This window comes from Monodelphis domestica, chromosome 1 (assembly GCF_027887165.1).
Source record: "Monodelphis domestica isolate mMonDom1 chromosome 1, mMonDom1.pri, whole genome shotgun sequence".
NCBI classification, from domain to species: domain Eukaryota; kingdom Metazoa; phylum Chordata; class Mammalia; order Didelphimorphia; family Didelphidae; genus Monodelphis; species Monodelphis domestica.
In genome coordinates this window covers 640,869,966-640,886,088 of record NC_077227.1, presented here as the reverse complement: position 1 = coordinate 640,886,088, position 16,123 = coordinate 640,869,966, and the positions used below count along the sequence as shown (strand labels likewise).

The following is a 16,123-nucleotide window of genomic DNA, read 5'->3' as shown; positions in this document are numbered from 1 at the left end:
AGAGTAAAATTTATAGTGGTTCTTAATATGAGTTTTTAGGTAGCGATATAAAGGAAATAGTGAAATATGCAATTAATGATTTTAAACTAAAGGGAAGGAAATCAAGACATTCGCAAAATCCAAAGGTTTGAGGGAGGTGGGGGCAGGGAAGGTTGTAAAATTATTTTCAGAAACATAGACTATAAATTATTGCAATTCTTCACATTAACAACTACTTAACACTCATATAGCACTTTAATGTTTGCAATAAATACATGAATTTAAAACTCTTCCCTTCCTTCTTAGAATCAATACTTTGTATTGGTTCCAAGGTAGAAGAGGGCTAAGAGCTAGGCAATGGGGGTTAAATGATTTGTCCAGGGTCACACATAACAAGCGTCCACCAAACTGCCCTTAGAATTTTTTTTTAATGTTGTCTGATTTAATCCTTACATCAGACTTAGGAGGTAAATACTATTGTTATCTCCATTTTTATAGATGAGGAAACTGAAGCTAAGTAGGATTAAATTTCGTTCCCAGGGTGATAAAGCTACTTAATGTCAGAGGCAGAATTCAGACCCAGATCACCTTACTAACTCCAAGTTTCACACTGGATCTACTCCTCCACCTAGCTGATTCATTCATATCTGAAATAAAAGGAAAATTTCTCTTTCCCAAAAATCACTAATGAAGATTAATTTCATCAAAGAGTATCATCAGGAGGTTCCAGGGATCTCTATTTGGCTCAGGGCTATTTAATGTTTTCAAGCTTATAGGTGACACAACAGTAGCTTACAGATGCATAACAGTAATTAGTATTCAGAAAGTTTTGATAAGTTAAAACACTGGGCTAAATCTATAAAAACTATATTCAATTAGGACAAATGTAAAGTATAAATTTTGTTCAGAAAATCAATTTCACAAGGAAAGGATGGAGTCTAAGACTTAGAATAAAGCAGATCTGGGGGTTTTAATAAACTGAATGCTTAATATGAATCAGCAGTGTGATCAAGAAAGTTAATGGGATCTTGGGTTATATAGTAAGAGTGGCATTTTGGTTTTCATTCCATTGAGTTGTATCCAACTCTTTTGAGGCGCCAATTGGGGTTTTCTTGGCAAAGGCACTATAGTGTTTTATCATTTCCTTTCCCAGCTTGTCTTATAGATAAAGAAACGGAGGTAAATAAGGCTAAGAGAATTATCTAGGGTCACCCAGATATTGTCTGAGTCCAGATTTATTTTGAAGTATTGTGAATTCCAGCCATTGCGTCACCTAGCAGTTCATGGGTTTGAGAGAGGCATCGTTTCCAGGAATAAGGAGAAAATCCCTATGTATTCTGCCCTGTTCAGATCATATCTGAATATATTCAAATGGAGGTATTACAGTAAGAATAATACTGATCAGCTGGAACATTGAGAAAGGCAATCACTAAACGAACTAGGGATATTTAGCTTGCAGAAAAAAAGACTTAAGAAGGGATAACTGTCTTCAAGTATTTGAAATCTTTCTTATGAAAGAAAGATTACTTTTTTCTCTTGGCTTCACTGTGCAGAACTAGAAATTGTGGATAGAAACTACAGAGAGGCAAATTTTAGCTGGTGTATGGGGAAAAAATCCCAACAAATACAGAAAAACAAAAGGAGAATGCGCTGCCTTGAAAGGTGGTAGTTTCTTTCTCCCTGGAGATCTCCAAGCAGAAGATGAATGATCAAATGTCAGGTATAGTATATAAAGTGCTATTTAATCATGGTATAGTAAAGACTTCTTTTCAGTGTTGGTTGGATTACTTGGTAGCTGAGGTCCATCCCTAACATCTCTAAATTCATGTGATTTTAGTTACAGTTATGTTCAAAAATATATTAGTAAATATGGTCTCCAAAAAAGGTCTAATAAATAACATAGTAAAAACTTTAGTTTTTAATTCTGACAAGGAATTCATAGTTTTAGTCTTAAATAAGAAACTTTAGAAACTTTTCAAAGAAGTAAGGGAAAAATAAAATGTAAAAGACCTTCCAAAGATATCACAGAGGATCTCATCCACTGCTGAAAAAACTGTTACCCCTCATTAAAATCACCTGCTGCCTTCTCTTATGATTAGGTCAATCTTGCTGTCCTAAATCAAATGGACTTCTTTGACACTTGTTATAAAAGTATTGGATATTGGATATAAAAGTATTTCTTTATTCTCAAAGACGGAATCTTTTCACATTCCAATAGCAAATCCTACCAGTTGCATTCTAAATATTTCCCCAGAATGTTACCCACCCCCACCTTTTCTCACTGAAATGATTGTCTCTCTTAATATCAATATTAAGTTGTAGCACTGCCCTTTTCCTGTGAAAAGTTTTACTTATCTATTATAAATGAATCCTGTTGATTGCCTGAATACTCCACATGGGCCTAAAAAATCATAAAAAAAAAATTTGTACTCTATGAAGTTAAAACTATTTCCAGCAAATATTTTTCTTTGGTGCATTAATAAACTATTTTTGCTTTGAGTTTGACTATTAACTTTATTTGACCTCTAGGATTTCAAACAAGATAGTTGGAAATTGTACCCAGGCTCCCTGGAAAGCCCATCTAATGAATACCCCTATAGGTGACCAATGATTGGGACATGGGCTCCATCAATTCTGAAGGAAGAAAAATGAAACTATGATTATCAGAATTGCCACTTACCAGGGAATTCTCCCTTTCTGCTGCTTTGACCAAATTCCTGAAGCTGAGCTTGTTGACTTATCTGCTCTTTTTGTAAATTTTCATACCAATGAGTTACTTCTGCCCTAAGATCTGCTACCTGGTCACTAGGATACATTTCAATAGTCATCTGAAATACAAGATATGACCAATTTAGAAAAATTAAAGAACATATATTTGCATGTAGAAATAATACTAATTTAGGAATCAAATATGTGATTACCTTGTCAGGAAGGCCAGCTGGCTGGCATACAATTCTTAGTGGTAATGACTGTTTGTCACTAAGTGCTTTTAAATGACTACTAATACCAGTGCCTTCAATTTGCCACTGTCGCAGATGATAAGCAAACCTAAAACAAATAAAATCATATAGGATAATATTTCTATTTTCTTGTTATATAAAAATTCTTAAAATTAAAAAACACTGACTAAAACTTTTAAAAACCTTCCATAGTTGTTAAAGAATCAAATGAGACAAAATATGTTTTGTAAACTTCAAAGTATGACATAAATGGAAGCTATTATTATTTATTATATGCTAGATTAGTCTGTCATTGTGTCTAATCAAAATTAAAATTTAAATCCTGATTATCAAAATTAAATGTAAGGAACTAAATACATACAAGAAATTTATGTAAACATGTACATGCAAGAACACACATTGCTCTAGTTCCCAACAACTTATTCTACTTAAAGACAAACTACTAGAAATAAAATCTCAATTAAAAAAAAAAAATCAGATTATCTCCACTGCCATCATAACAGGGAGCTAACCTGTACTGAAGAATACTCTAAAAATTGGTATAAAAAAGCAAAATATTGACTGTCTATTTTATTTCCTCAGGAAAAATAAGTGACACAGAAAATAACCTACAGATACAAAGACAATAGAGATGTTTTATTATTAATGTATATAAAACTATCCATTTAATCATAAATGGGTTTTTTCAATGGCTATGTAACACAACAATATACAAACTCAGCTTCTACTGAGTTAGAAGGGTTTTAAGAGTATCTGTCCTGAGGACAGACTTCAGATCATTCTTTTCTCTAGCATTTGGAAAAGAAGTGACTATTTTGCTTGTCAATGAAAATCTTTTATATGCACTCAACACAAATTTCTTTATATCATCATCGTCATCCTTGTATTCATTCAAGGAACAGAACCAGGAGAACATGGTACACTGAGACTGATACACTGTGGCACAATCAAATGTAATGGACTTTTCTACTAGTAGCAATGCAATGATCCAAGACAATTCTGAGGGACTTATGAGAAAGAATGCTATCTAAAACCAGAAAAAGAATTATGGGAGTAAAAACACAGAAGAAAACCATTTTCGTGGTCACATGGTTCACTGGGGATATGATTGGGGCTGTAGACTAAATGATCACCCTATGGCAAATATTAATAATATGGAAATAGTTCTTGACCGATGATACATGTCCAGTGGAATGCTCATCAGCTATGGGAGGGAGAAGGAAAGAGGGGAGGGAAAGAACATAAATCATGTAACTAATGAAAAATATTCTAAACTAATTAAATAAATATGGTTTAAATTTTTCCCCCTGCACATTTGAACATGACAACAATCCTGAGTGGTATGTGCTAGTGTGATTTCCTATTTTACAGTTGAGAAAAACACATTAAGTGATTTGCACAATGTCACATAGCCAATGTCAAAAGATAGATCTGAATTCTGGTTTTTCAGATTCCAGACCCAATAATCTATCCTTTGCACCAACTAGTTCTCTTCCATTCTGAAAAGACTCTAATTAAACATTACTTTCAAATTATTATCCTTTCTCTTACATTTCATAGCCAACCTCTAAGAAAAACCTCATCTATATTCACTGCCTTCATTTTTCAGTTCTTTCACTTCTCAACCACTGCAATCTTGTATATGCTTTATTGCACTTAGATATTTGCATATTTCCCCTCCCTTTATACTGAGAGTTTCTTGAGGGAAAGAAGTCTTTTTGCCTTTCTTTGTATTCACAGTTATATTCCCTAGTATTTAATAAATGCCTACTAACTAGACTCAACTTGGCTTCTCAACTCATGATTCAACTAAAACTTGTCTCTCCAGTTATTAATGAATTCTTTACTGGATAATCTAATTATCTTTTCCCAGGTCTCAGGCTTCTTGACCTTTATGCACCATCTGACACTGCTCTCTCTTGCTTCTGCCAACTGACCTCTTCTTAATTACCTTTTTTAGTTCCTCCACAGTCACATCCTATAAACATAGGGACACTCAAATGTGAGTCTTTCTATATTCTAAGCATTCACTTGGTGACCAAACCACCTCCCAAAGATGTAATTATTATCTTTAATGAAATTATTCCAAACCTATATATCCAGCCCTAGTCTTTATTTTCACCCCTTCTGTGCTCCTACCTTCTACCCCAACTCTTTCCAAATGTCACTGTATCCTGTAAGTTCAAAAGCAAGCTTCCAGTCATGCAGGTTTACAACCTCAGAAATGTCCTTTAATACTGACTTTCACCTCACATAACTTGCCAGATCTTGTCATTTCAACCATCACCATAACACCAGACATCTGTCTCTTTCAATCTACTCACATAGATACCACTCAGGTTCATCACCCATTGTTGAAATACCATATCTAATTAATTGGATTCCAAGCTAGAAGTACCTGTTCTCTCTAATCCACTCTAAGTTCAGCTTTGAAGTGCATTTCCAACAATGTATGTATTATTATATTAATCCTTTAGTTTAAAAGTTCCAGCATATCCCTATTACCTCTAGAATCAAATATTAGTCACCTGTTTATCTGCAAAAGTCCTATGTAAGCTGATCTTGTCAAAGTTTTCTTAAGGTTACAGATTTACTAAAATTATTACACTCTACACTTAGGAAAACTGACCTTTTTTAAATTAATCATATAACATTTTACTTGCTGACACTTCATACCTGTACAAGTTTCTTTCTATGCCAGGAATATTTTACTCATGCTTCCATATTGAACAGAAATCTAAATGGTAAACACTATCAACAACTTTAGAAAGAAAAAAGCAAAATATATTAATAAATATTACTTCTTTGAATTGAGTGGGCATATTTAATTTTGCTGCTAAAGATACATTCAAATTATTTCCCTGCAAATAAAGGCATTTCCCCCCCTCATCAATGACCCTTTCAGGTAAAAAAAAAACAATCTGTAATAGTTATTAAGTTTATATAATCATGAGTTCTGCTTCACATGACTTTTCAGTTAAAGAAATATATTTTTTAAAGTATAAATTATGAGGAAAATAAAATTTGATTGGAAAATTACCTCCTTCTAAATGCTTCCAGATGTGTCTTCAGCATAAGAAGTCCTCTTTCAATAATGGTAAGACTTGAGTGTGATTCTTGTTCAAGATTGCTAGAAGCTATCATAAGGCTCTCCATACACTTACTAATAAATTCTTGCTCTTTCTCCAAACCTGTTTTACCTGAAAGCAAGATTTTTTAAAACAACATATGAACTGAAAAAAAGTTGTGGTTAAATTCAGAACTATGAAAAATTGCCAAAAACAAAAAATGATACATTTTTTCTCCTTGATTTTAAACAGTATTATAAATTTAGCTGAAATTACTCACCATTTATATAATAGGAGTTGATGTACTGAATAGCTGCCCGACTAACATCACCAGACTGTGCTCTTAAAGCAATGCCCCAGAATTGGTCCATACCACACAGCTACAGAGAAAAATGTAACATATCTGTCAAACTACTCTGATGACAAAAACAAATAAAATCATACAGCATTAAAAGAATTAATACTTTATTAAGTGTCAAGTATGTGAATAAGGCCTATGATAAGTATTCTAATGACTAATGTATAAGATTTAGTAATATAGACTTTTTATATCGGATAAAATTCTAGCTTCTTTCTAGTCTAGTTGAAGTTTTATCCCTAAAAAAGTAGTTGTAAAACTGGGGAAGTTGATCTTATCCAGTTGATTTGTTAAATCAGTGCTCATAACTATAAAATAACTATATATAGCTATCTGACGGTGGTTTAGCCGACACTGCATAAGCCCTTTTATTGTCTGAGACAGAAAATTTTTAAAACTATAATATTTCCTTTAACATAATCTAAAATTAAACTACCATCAGAAGCTTTTAATCAACTCACTATGGTATTTCATTAACAACACAGATTCTATTGTCAATTATCTCTAGGCTAAAAGCAAAAAAGTGAAGTTGTAATTGGAATCAGTCAAAAAGGTAAAGTACCTTTGTGGAAAATATAAAAAATAAGTTAGTTCTTCTGATAGCAACAATGAGATTTCAAGTGGTGGCAACCTACTCCCAGGTAAGCAGAAAAACTCTCTATACAACAGAGATAGAATAACTAAAACTTTCCTGGACACCTTGAAAAAATGAGTACCCATGACAATTTGCTTAAAGTTCAAAATCAGAATGATGACCTATTGGTCATCACCTAATCTAAAAGAACCAAAATGCAAAAGAGGCAAAGGTGGGAACAAATACTAAGGAAAATAATGGCAAAAGAAGAATCACATTTTTTCTTGGTAAAACATTGTCCGTGTATCTATTTTTTTTCAACATTTACTACCTGTTCTTTTTTAAAGCAGTATAGAACAGTAAGGTTACTTGTTAAAATTAAAAAAAAAAAACTTTTTTAATGGTTGCTCATCATTTTTAATAAATAATCAGGACAGAACAGGGCAGTAAATGTGAATTTGACAACTATGCTGATTTCTTTTTAAGGGTAACAAGACGTTTAATATATGAGAAAGTACTCTGCTTAAGAATAAGAAGTCAGCTAAAGATTATAAGCTTGGAATTCAAATAGCCACTTAAGACTAGAATATTTTTTCTAGGTTCAATAAATATTTACCAATAACCATGAGATAACCTGGACACAAGATTCCCAAAGAGAATACTTGGTGAAATGGCAAAGGAAAATGAAATGAATTAGAAAGATTAAGTATCAAAATCATGATTTGCATATATCTTTTATCAGCATGTCAGCCTTCTGATAGAAAATGTTTAAATGACATTTTAAAAATCAAAAGAACTATCTTTAAGAATGTAACATGAATAAAATACTTAGGAATCTATCTACTGAGACAAACACAGGAACTATATGAAGACAACTACAAAACACTCTCCACACAATTAAAACTAGATCTAAACAATTGGAAAAACATTGATTGCTCATGGGCAGGATGAGCTAACATAATAAAAATGACAATCTTACCCAAATTAATTCACTTATTTAGTGCCATACCCATTGAACTTCCAAAAAACTTTTTTTACTGAATTAGAACAATAACAAAGTTCATTTGGAAGAACAAAAGATCAAGGATATCCAGGGAAATCATGAAAAAAAAATGCGAAGGAAGGAGGACTTGCAGTCCCAGATTTCAAACTATACTACAAAGTAGTGGTCATCAAAACAATTTGGTACTGGCTAAGAGACAGAAAGGAGGTTCAATGGAATAGACTTGGGGTAAATGACCTCAGCAAGAGTCTATGAAAAGCCCAACATCCCAGCTTTTGGGACCAAAATCCACTATTTGATAAAAACTGCTGGGAAAATTGGAAGACAGTATGGGAGAGATTAGGTTTGGATCAAAATCTCTCATCTTACACCAAGATAAACTCAGAATGGGTGAATGACCTGAATATAAAGAAGGAAACTATAAGCAAATTAGGTGAACACAGAATAGTATACATATCAGATCTTTGGAGCTAGAAAAAAAAATCACAAAATATAAAATCAATAATTTTAATTACACCAAATTAAAAAGGTTTTATACAAACAAAACCAATGCAACCAAAATTAGAAGGGAAGCAACAAATTGGGAAACAATCTTCATAACAAAAACCTCTGACAAAGATATAATGATTCAAATTTATGAAGAGCTAAACCAATTGTACAAAAAATTAAGTCATTCTCCAATTGATAAATGGGCAAGGGACATGAATAGGCAATTTTCAGTTAAAGAAATAAAATCCATTAATATCCACATGGAAAAGTGTTATAATCAGAGAGATACAAATCAAAACAACTCTGAGGTATCGCCTCACACCTAGCATGACAGCAACGGAAAATAATGAATGCTGGAGGGGATGTGGCAAGTCGGGATATTAATTCATTGCTGGTGGAGTTGTGAATGGATCCAAACATTCTGAAGGGCAATTTGAAACTATGCCCAAAGGGTGATAAAAGACTGTCTGCCCTTTGATCCAGCCATAGCACTGCTAGGTTCGTACTCCAAAGAGATAATAAGGAAAAAGACTTTTAGCTGCACTCTTTGTGGTGGCAAAAAATTGGAAAATGAGGATGCCCTTCAATTGGGGAATGGCTGAACTAATTGTGGTATATGTTGGTGATGGACTACTATTGTGCTCAAAGAAATAATAAAGTGGAGAAATTCCATGGGAACTGGAATGACCTTCAGGAAGTGATGCAGTGAAAGGAGCAGAACCAGGAGAACATTGTACACAGAGACCGATACACTGTGGTACAATCGAATGTAATGGATTTCTCCATTAGTGGCAATGCAGTGATCCTGAACAACTTGGAGGAATCTACGAGAAAAACCATTATCCACATTCAGAGGAAAAACTGTGGGAGTAGAAACACAGAAGAAAAACAACTGCTTGAGTACATGGGTCAAGGGGAAATGGCAGGGGAGGTAGACTCTAAATGAACATCATAATGCAAACACCAACAACATGGAAATAGGTTCTGACCAAGGACCCAATGAAATTGCACGTCGGATGTAAGGAGGGGAGGGAGGGAAATAATGTGATTCTTGTAACCAAAGAATAATGTTCTAAATTGACAATAAATTCATTCAAATTTAAAAAATAAATTAAAAAATATAACATGAAAAACTAAAATTATATCAAGGTTTAGGGGATAATAAAGATATCTATTAACTGTAGTTCAAAATGTTGAGAGAGAAAGATTAATGGATGGAAATGAAATCAATGGAATTCTTTGTAATTTGTTTAAAATGACCTCAAGAAAAATAACCAATTACCCACTTAAAAGGAAGCTCCCAAATTCATACCTCAGAGTTTGAGCCACCATCATATGCACTAGTAGCCAGTCGTGCCAAGTTGCAAAGATGCTGAAACAGGTTTAAACCAGTCATACTAATAGTTTCTGGTTTTAGCTGTGGCATCTAAATAAAGAAATTTTGATGTAAATATCAAAATGATGAATTTTTATTTTCAATCATGAAGAAGGGAATATTGGTGACAATAAATCATTTTTAAAAACAGATAATCATTTGTTGAAATAACAATAAGCTTTTTTATTTATTAGCTTATCAGTCAAAAAAGAAAAACAGTCAACAAGTATGAATGAAGTTACTTCTACATACCAAGCACTGTGCTAGAGTAAAGCTACAAAGGTAACACCCAAAGCTCTTTAAAAAACCTACGTTATATTAGAGGAAACAATATACACACATAAGTACTAACAAAATAAATACAGGAGGGGAAAGCAAGGAAGACCCATAGGAAGGGTGATGAGGTAGGTACTAAGAGGAAAGGTCAGGAATGTCTTCATCTAGGAGGAAAATTTTAAGCTGAGCTCACAAACAAATGAGAGATCCTAAAATGGAACAGCAAAAATAGTAATATCCTTAGAATCAATATGGAAATTCAAAAGAATAATACATTTAAGGGAAAACAAAATAGATTTTTTTAACTTTCAAATTCAACTTGCCATGAAAGTGTTTACATTTTACTGAGTATTCAAGGCATAATTTATACAAATGTACAGTTTATAATGGTAAAATTGGATATATCTATTGTGGGGGAAAAAAAGAGGAAAATATAACAGTATACCTCTAGTCACATCTAACATAAACCAAATAAATGTATATAAAAGCAATTTTCTAAATAGAAATGACTGATGAATATGTAGATGAAATCTTTTCCTATCATAATTATCAATTTATTAACACTTAATTGATACATGTAAAAACACCCTATTAGTCATTAGAATTTAATTACCTTAACATAACAATATGAAAATAACCTGGAAGGTATTTACTCATTTGCCAAAAATAAGAAATGTGGATGGTGATGGAGAAAATAATATCATTCTTATGTTTATATTCAACTTTTCATTATCACCATAATGAAAGACAATATTAATTGACAAGAGAAAAACATTATCTTAAATCTTCTAGGGCAATGATGGTGAACCTTTTAGAGAACAAGTGCCTAAATTTCCACCCTCATGCCGTATGAGAGTCCCCTACCTTACCCTAGATGGGAGATGGAGGAAGTGAACCCATTGGGCTGCTAGGCAGAGGAGGAAGTGATGTGAGAAATATCCTCAGGTGCCCATTGAGGAGGGGAAGGGAGTATTCCCCTCTGGCATGCTCTGGCACATGTGCCATAGGTTTGCCATCATGTTTGGGGGGAGGGGGGGAATAGGACAACACTACTGTGAACTTAGCAGGAACAAGGAAATCATCTAAAAACACATCCCCATTCCTTCAATGGACTAGGGGTATCCTTGAAAGCTATAAAAAAGACATCTGGAAGAAAAGTTGACTATGTATCCAGTTACAATCAAACTGATTAGGAATATAGCATATTGTTGCATAGTAGCAATATGGTAGAATCAGAGCTCTAATGTTCCTAAATGGCATCATATTTGGAAAACAAGATTTTACTGGTATTGTTACAAACAAAGTGGGAAAAAAACCTAGTACTGATCTTCTATGACATATACTAAAAGGTGTTTTAAATAAGTACCCTTGCTAAAAGTAAAATAATGTATTAAAATGCAAAGCAGACATTTATTCACCTCAAACAAAATAATATTACCAGTTAAATGTTTGACATATTCTAACAGAGATTCTGAATTTTATAAAAATGAAATCTAGTATCCAGGGAAAAAAAAATCTCTTAGTTACATCTTTGTGGTAATGAAATCACCTGAAAAATGGCAAAATGAATATATATTTCAGTGTTACAAAATAAATAAATAAATAAGAATATTTAAATGATGTAAAAATGTGGAAGAAAATCCAAAGGAAAATAAGTGAATAAAAGTTAAAATTAGAGAACAATGACACAAAGGAAATAAAGGATCACAGGAAATGATAGATAAAAAAAAATTTTAAGCATGTACATGTACTGTAAAAGTGCACATTTCTATACCTTTTCTAGAAAAAGATGTTTGTAAGTTTCCATTCCCATCGCATGTTGATCTTTACTCCGAACTTGATTTAAAAACCAATGAAGTGCATCATCATAACACTCAGAATCTTCAACTAAACAGTGCCACAAAATGTCAACTTGTTCTAAACTTAGCCCTAGACATAAAAAGAAATGTTTATTTTCATGTACAACAGGAATTACCAAAAAAGAAATTCAAATGTAACAAAGACACATCTCTCTCAAACTTTGCAACGTATCCCTCATATGGAAATACCAAAACTGAGGTACACATCAAGTATCTTATTTCTACTTGATTTGAGTCTTTAAAACATGGGTTAAGTACTTAATATTTGGGGACAGATAACATCTTTGGAACATGAATAACTAATGAACTCAAGGGACAATATAGTAAACACATTAATAAAAATATTTTAAGAGTATTTTAACAAAATACCAGTTTCTATTATTGTAAGTCATTTTTAAGTACAAATTACCATGTGCATATATTATTTTCTGTTTAAGTTATAAAATACAAGAGAAAGTGCCACTTTCTGAGAAAGTAATATTTGTACAGTAATCAGAGATTTTCTTTAACTAAGACTTGATACTCTAAAAAGTGAGATCTTAAAAGAGCTGAACCATACTTATCAACATTCTGACTATAAAATAAGCTAGAAAAGAAGTTGTATTGTTTCTTGTAGTGGGGGGGAAAAGCTATGATGGCTCTGTTTTTTTTGGTTCAATAAAAGGCAACAAAAAGATATCACACAGGACATTTTGCAAAAATTGCAAAGGATGAATTCAGCAGCTGAAGCACAAATATTTGTTGATATCTTTAGATAGAGGTTGAGGATAGAGAAATTATTTTAAGAACTCATTAGGTAAAGGAATAGGTCGGACCTATGATTTTGTTGATAGAGAGAATTCCTGAATGAGAAAAATTCCCTTTATCAAAACAGGTTAGCAATTTATCTTCAACTTATCATCTTAGGGGTAGCTATTCTTATTCTTTTTTCTGAATCACAGATATCTTTGGAGTTTGGTGAAACTATAAATCCTCATTGAGAATGCTTTTACACATATGTACAAAATCAAATACACAAGTTTATAAAGGAAACCAATTATACTAAAATATGTTTTAAAAAACAAATTTATACTGACAGAATAAGAAGTTATCAGTCAATGCCATTTATCAAGTATTTACTATGTGTCAGGAACTACAATGAGCTAATGTGACAATCCCAAAGTCATCATAGTCAATATTCAAAGTAATACTTCTCAGGTCCTCCAAGTTAAATCTACACAAATGTTAATAATCAATTACTTCAAAACAAAGAATAAGATGACAAGAAGAGGAGCATAGGAAAACTCAAGGAAAGATACCAAGAAATTTGAGTTAGGAATAAGAAGAGTTCAGAGGGTTGTATGCCATAAAGATGCCTCAAACTTCCTATCATAAATCCTTTTTTTTTTTTTAAACAAGAAAATGAGGGGGCAGCTGGTAACTCAGTAGATTGAGAGCCAGGCCTAGAGATGAGAGGTCCTAGGTTCAAATTTGGCCTCAGACACTTCCTAATTGTGTGACTCTGGGCAAGTCACTTAACTCCCATTGCCTAGCTCTTATCACTCTTCTGCCTCAGGAACCAATACATGGTACTGATTCTAAGGTGGAAGGCAAAGGTTTAAAGGAAAACCAAGGCAATTACTTTAGCTATGAAGCTCTTCATCTGTTTATGAAGTGGAGAAGTATGGCACTAGTTTTATAATCAACTAGTTACTTTGTTTGTAAATTTTCATACTTCAGAATGATGGAAGATTATGAATTTATGAATAAAAGAGTGAGAACTGATGGGAGGGAAAACAAACTTGACAAGAGAGCTAAATCAACTTGAGGACTTTCAAGAAAGAAAACCTGAGTAAAATGAATATACCAAAAAAGTAGAAAAGTTATACAATTATTTTTTTTAATTTTTCTTCATCAATTACCCTAGACACATCATCCTTAAATAACAAAGTCCCTATTACTATACTGTATTAGAATAAAGACAGCACTAAAAAACATTAAGTTGAGAACTGTTGGATTAGATCTAGTATCTACAGAAGAGATCCTTAGAGTGGGGAGCAGAATGAGGGCAGTAATCAATAGTTTTATCTCAAAGCGGTGACAGTAAATGTTTAGAAACAAGATCTCATGTTATTACTCAAAAAAGACAAATGAGAAAATATTAACAAATACCAATCTCTATGCCATCTCTGCTATTTCTGAAAAAATGCTACAAACTAATTCAAAAGGGCATCCTCTAGAAAGATTAAAGCAAGCTTCTGTCATCAATTATCTATAGCAGACCACACTTGCACAATTGCAAAGCTGACTGAAAGACTAAAAAGAACACAAGAACCCCTTCTGCATACTCTTTGCCAACTATAAAAATGCATTTGATTTGACCGAGTATGTTTTAGTCCAACAAAGCAGTTCCCAAGCTAAGGTCAAAACCATGCAAACTTCTATGAATGATTAGAATGAGACTTTGATTTAATAACCCTTGAGATAACTGATATTCAGCAAGGCATAAAAACGTTGTGCATGCTACCATCATGGAAGATGTTCAGCAGAAAGTCCAAAAAGAAGATTTCACTGAAGACCAAGGTTTTGAAATCTTCATCAACTTATGTTCTACCATCCACTCTCCTAAGTCTGTATGTAGCTCAAGCCTAGGTCCACTTGTTGGAAAAAATGTTTTAAGATGCATAAAATACATAAGATTACAAAGGAAAACAATTATTAAAATACAATTATAAAAATATTTTTAAAACAAGCTAACTGACCCATGGTTAAGAATTTGTGGGACAGCTAGGTCCTTGAGATTCTGCACTTTGCCTAATTGGTATCAAGCACAAGAACCTCCCAAATATATTTATAATGTCTATCCAAAGATCCCTATCTCTTGATTGATAACTTTGCTAATTCTATGACCGTGGACAAGTTATTTAATTTCTCCAAGTCTGTTAACTCCTGGGTATAATGTTGATAACAATCATACTCTGTTACTATCTAAAAGGAGTTTTTTGAATGCATGCCTTTTGACCCAGCAACACCACTACTAGGTCTATATACCAAAGAGATTCATAAAAAATGGGAATATACCTGTTTGTACAAAAATATTTATAGTTATGCTTTTTGTGGTGGCAAATAATTAGAAATGGAGGGGATGTCCCTTGATTGGGGAATGGTTGAACAAATTATGGTATATGATGGCAATGGAATACTATTGTGCCATAAGAAATGATGAACTGGATGACTTCAGAAAGAACTGCAAAGATGTACTTGAACTGATGTGGAGTGAAATAAACAGAACCAGGAGAATATTATACACAGTAAATGAAACATTATGGGATGATCAAATGTAACAAACTTTACTACAAACAGCAATACAATGATCCAGGACAATTCTGAGTTACTTATGAAAAAAAAATGCTATCCACAGCTAGAGAAAGAACTATTGAAGTAGAAATGCAAAAGAAAACATATGATTTTTTACTTGTTTATTTGGGGATATCATTTGGGGATTTGGATTTATGAGATTACACTCTTACAAAAATGATTAATAGGGGAGGCTTTGAATGATGATACATGTATAACCCAGTGGAATTGTTTGTCAATTCCAGGATGGGGAATAGAAGAGGGGAGGGGGACAACATGAATCATGTAACCTTGGAAAATTTATGTGTAAATTTGTTACTGGAATAAAATAAAGAAAAATTCTAAATAAATAAAAGGGGTGTTTTGAGAAAAGCGCTTTATAAACTATAAAGGACTATATAAATGGGGCTTACAATTACTATATAACCACAGTTCTGCTTGATTGGATTTATTATTACAACAGGGAGTTCACAATGCAGGTAGTGCTATGAATAATAATGACTGTGATTTAAATACAAAGGGTTTAAATAAAAATTACTTTTTAAAAGTGATTAGATAGCATTAAATGAGAGGCTATAAATATGCAGTTTTTTGAGAAAGAAATCAAAGGTATCAATAACCCTATGAAAAATTGCTCTAAAAATTAGAGAAATACTTGAGGTATCATTTCTCATACATTTGATTAGCTAAGATGCCAAAAAAGAAAAATGACAAATGCTGTGTCACTTCCTAGTGGTAGAGCTATGAATAGTCTAACCATTCTGGAAAGCAATTTAAAACTGCCCAAAAAGCTGTTAAAAATCTATATGCCCTTTGATAGAGCAATTTTGCTAGTAAGGGTATACC

At 32.8% G+C, this 16,123-nt stretch overlaps 1 protein-coding gene across 11 annotated transcripts in view; it reads right to left on the bottom strand.

Moving 5' to 3' along the window:
- Positions 1 to 16,123, bottom strand: part of USP34 (ubiquitin specific peptidase 34) — a 357,595-nt gene that overhangs the window by 141,834 nt on the left and 199,638 nt on the right. For all 11 annotated transcript variants that reach the window (XM_056813961.1, XM_056813959.1, XM_056813952.1 and 8 more), the window contains 6 exons: positions 11,857 to 12,011; positions 9,744 to 9,857; positions 6,288 to 6,387; positions 5,980 to 6,139; positions 2,901 to 3,027; positions 2,660 to 2,807 (listed from right to left, as the gene is read on the bottom strand). In XM_056813961.1, coding sequence (XP_056669939.1) covers positions 2,660 to 2,807; positions 2,901 to 3,027; positions 5,980 to 6,139; positions 6,288 to 6,387; positions 9,744 to 9,857; positions 11,857 to 12,011 — 804 coding nt within the window. The remainder of the gene's footprint in view (positions 1 to 2,659; positions 2,808 to 2,900; positions 3,028 to 5,979; positions 6,140 to 6,287; positions 6,388 to 9,743; positions 9,858 to 11,856; positions 12,012 to 16,123) is intronic.